At 45.0% G+C, this 3,731-nt stretch overlaps 1 protein-coding gene across 4 annotated transcripts in view; it reads right to left on the bottom strand.

The window, feature by feature from the left end:
* Window positions 1–3,731, bottom strand: part of LAT2 (linker for activation of T-cells family member 2) — a 65,633-nt gene that overhangs the window by 36,158 nt on the left and 25,744 nt on the right. For all 4 annotated transcript variants that reach the window (XM_019511418.1, XM_019511417.1, XM_019511415.1 and 1 more), the window contains exons 5-6: window positions 2,296–2,350; window positions 405–439 (exon numbers count right to left, since the gene is read on the bottom strand). In XM_019511418.1, the coding sequence (XP_019366963.1) occupies window positions 405–439; window positions 2,296–2,350 (90 nt within the window). The remainder of the gene's footprint in view (window positions 1–404; window positions 440–2,295; window positions 2,351–3,731) is intronic.

The following is a 3,731-nucleotide window of genomic DNA, read 5'->3' on the forward strand; positions in this document are numbered from 1 at the left end:
TAAATTGAACTACAAGCACAGCACACAACAGCTATGACATTCTGAATGCAAGGCATCATGTTCCCCAGAGACATCCCAATCAGTCCTCCCTATGGACAAGTCCCAGAAATACCTTGCTGGGTAATGTTATAGGAGTAGATTTTAGCTCTCAGAAGCTTCCATAGAAATAGGACGTTCAGAAATCAGGAAGGCTGACAAGAAACAAGAACTGAACATCCCCTCACACGTCTAACCTTCGTGAACTTCATAGGAGTTGACAGCAGAAAGGTTTTTCCCAATACACACTCCCTTTGCCAGTGAAACAAGCAGAGATTGGTAACATTCCCAGTTCCTGATTTTCTATCAGATAAGGGCATCCGCCTGAGAGCAATTAAAATAAATGAATGTTTTATACAAATACTTACTGTCAAGATCCGAGGTTGGGAGCTCCTTGGATCTTCTGAAAGAAATCAAATTGGGGATACAACTCATGACTGCACATGTCATTTACTGGTAATCCCCCCATTTCAGTTCATGCTGGATCACAGGAAAGCAGGGCTGGAACCTCACAAGGTCATCTACTCCAGCCCCCTGTTCATGGTAGGGTCATCCCCAACTAAACCATCCCAGACAAATGTCTGTCTAATCTACTCTTGAAAACTTCCAGGGGAGATTCCAGTTTCTTTAGGTTATGCCTGTTCCAATACTTGAACCCCTCTTAGTCAGAAAGTACATCCTGATCTCCAACCTGCATTTCTCCTGCTGCAGCTTCAGGCCATTGCTCCTAGTCCTGTCCCCTGCAGCCAGAGAGAAAAGCCCATCTCCATCCTCTCTATAATTGCCTTTCAGGTATTTGAAGACCATTATCAAACCCCCTCCTACCCCCAGTATCATACCTCCTCTAAACTAAATGACTCATTTTTTCAGCTTTTCCCCATAAGGCTGTCTCAGCAGTTTCCCCAGGCCCCTAATCATTTTTGTTGTGCTAGACTCCTTCCAAACTGTCCACATGCTTGAAGTGTGGAGCCCAAAACTGGACACAGCAGACATCTACATGAGATGCTAGTTGAGCAGTACCCTAACAACACTGTGCAGTAGCATGCTGGACAAAACCCATGCTATTACGCTACTGTGCAGTAGTATTAGGATACTACGCAGTTAGCGTCTGTAAAAACCCACGTGCTGGTGCTACTGCGCAGTCGCACCAGTTACTGTGTGCCAATTTAGGATTATCCAAGTCCTAAACTGTAGTAATTACGGTGCATTAATCAATGTGTAGACGCACCCTGTATGAGGTGAGGCCTCACCAGCACCGAATAGAGTGGAAGAACCCCTCTCTTCCTTTGATTTGGCAGTGACACTCCTGTTAATACAATTCACTATGCTGCGGGGGGGGGCGGGCAGGGGGGGGTTATTTATTTATTTTTTTTTGCAACAAGACCACACGCCTCTGGCTCATATTCAGCTTATAGTCTACTGCAGAGGTTTTCAAACTGTGCTCTGTGAAACCCCAGGGTTCTGCAAAGAGAATGGGTGTAATGGTGGAGCAGGCAGGGAAGCAAATGTGCTGCTATATTGGGGCCAGGTTGCCTGGCTCCACATCAGTCTTTAGGATAAGGATGCAGTTGGGGGTTTTGTGGCAGAAGTAGTGATATGAAAGCGTTCTGTGACTTCAGGAAGTTTGAAAACCACTGGTCTACTATAACTCCCCACTCCTCCTCCGCAATACTGCAGCCTAGCCAGTCATTCCCCAGTCTATATTTATGTATGCTGCATGTGTGTTGGAATACAAATCAACTCACAAAAGGATGGAAACCAGTGCAGCTACTGCATATTTCACTGGTCCTCAAACATGCGTCTGAGTAATAACTACAAGTGACATGGTCCTTTTTGCGGGTCTGAAACAGAAGATATTTGGAGGACTCCAACGTGGGAGTTGGAGTGTTTGGAACAAAACCCAAGGATTGGAGAAATACTAGTATACATTACAGCAATATTTTTACCATACGTTTCCCATATGAGTTTGGTTGGGCTTCACCATATAAAATGGATTAAGATCAAAGAGCCTCAACTTACTCCTAACATGATTTGCCTTTCGTCTGCAATGCTATTGTGTTTCCTTGCATTTCATTTGAGCACTTGTGCTAGTAAATGCTATAAAAGCAATTGGAAGATATAAAAAAGGATTGAGAACCTTACAAAATGATTAACAGCGAATTAGATATATGCCAAGTCACAGAGCTCAGATCCCATATTGGACCCCAAACAAAGAGACTCCCAGTGCTCCCAACTTTGGGAAAAATTCATATCACATACCGTATAACTGGATCGCTGTCCGGTGACTTAAATTGTTCAAGCCTTGTCGTTGGAACTGGCATAGAGAATAGAATCGAATGTTCAAGGTAAAGGCAACAATAGACATGCTTCCAAACAGGGCACAGAGCAGTTCGGTACAAAGGATTTCCTGTGCATATTCAGTTACCTTCTTAAAAAACGTATACAGTGGGCCAAGGGACAAAGCGAACATAGCAAACTTTCTCGTCTACAAGGAACAGGACAAGCTGCTACAAACACCTTTCCTAGTGCTAGTCTCAATAGATGTGCTAGCTGCTATTCCTGCCATAGTTACCAGCTATTTTCTCCCACTCGGCGGGACCTACAGTCATGCTACAATCGGGTCTTTCTTATAAGCTCTTAAAATAAAAGAACTAGGTTCTTCTAGAAGTCCTAATAACTTCTCTTGGAGTTTGGCTGCATCTGTCATGCTTCCTCCAGCATGTTAAAACAAATTTGGTTTATTGGTGCTTATTCCACACTCTCCCCCCTCAGATGAAAGTACTTCAGAAAGGCCAGGTGATGTTATAGATAACTTATTGCAGCCCTATTTTAAATGTTTTTCTCCACACCTTTAAGCAATCCCTTCCCAGTTATTTTGCTAGGAATGCATTTGCAGTGCTAACAAAACAGCACTGGGTGGCCGATGGATAAGGAGAGGGACAGTGTCCACGAATCCTTCTACATCAGCTTTCCCCAGTGTTTGTTACCGTTCACCATACAGTCCCTAGACTCCAGTGTCGGAAAGTGCTCTTCTGCGGTTAAAAAAAAGTTGGGAGAAGCTGAGCCCAGGCAACAAACGCCTGCATCCTCCTCACCTCCTCCTGGGCTGCTCAATGTCCTGAAAACTGCTGCTACAAAACATGTCTTCCTCCAGTACCAGCCAGCCAAGCCACTGGACCCCATCTGTCCAACACAGACCTGGTTGTGGTCGTCTCTGGGTTAGATCATTGCTGCCCACTGTGCCCTGGTAAGAGCTGCCAACTTGTCAGCCATGTGGGCCATCAAGAAAACAATACTCCAGGGCATTAAGACAACCATAATTAAGGTCTTGTGTCTATAAGCAGTATCAGACTGGCCCAAATTACCTTAAAACCTTTCCCCTCTCACTGATAATGGTCCCTTAATCCCCAATTACCACAGAACCATCAGCCTCTGCCAGGGGCTCGGGCTTTCCCAGTCAGCCCCAACCAGCAGAGTTCATTTTACAAATCATACTCCCTTCAGAGTAAGGTGGACTCCCTTTTTCAGATTAGCTGTCCCAGAGGAAATAAAAATGCAGCAGAGGAACAGAAGATGGGGGCTAGCAATGGTAAAGAGAAAAGAAAATAGAAAGCAAGAGAGGGGAGGCGCGGGTGGGGTGGGGTGGAAGGGCAAAGAAAACAAAGAAAATAAGATCTGGGGTGGCGGACAAGGGG

Source organism: Gavialis gangeticus, unplaced genomic scaffold (genome assembly GCF_001723915.1).
Source record: "Gavialis gangeticus isolate Ggan-Ray unplaced genomic scaffold, GavGan_comp1, whole genome shotgun sequence".
Taxonomy (NCBI): domain Eukaryota; kingdom Metazoa; phylum Chordata; order Crocodylia; family Gavialidae; genus Gavialis; species Gavialis gangeticus.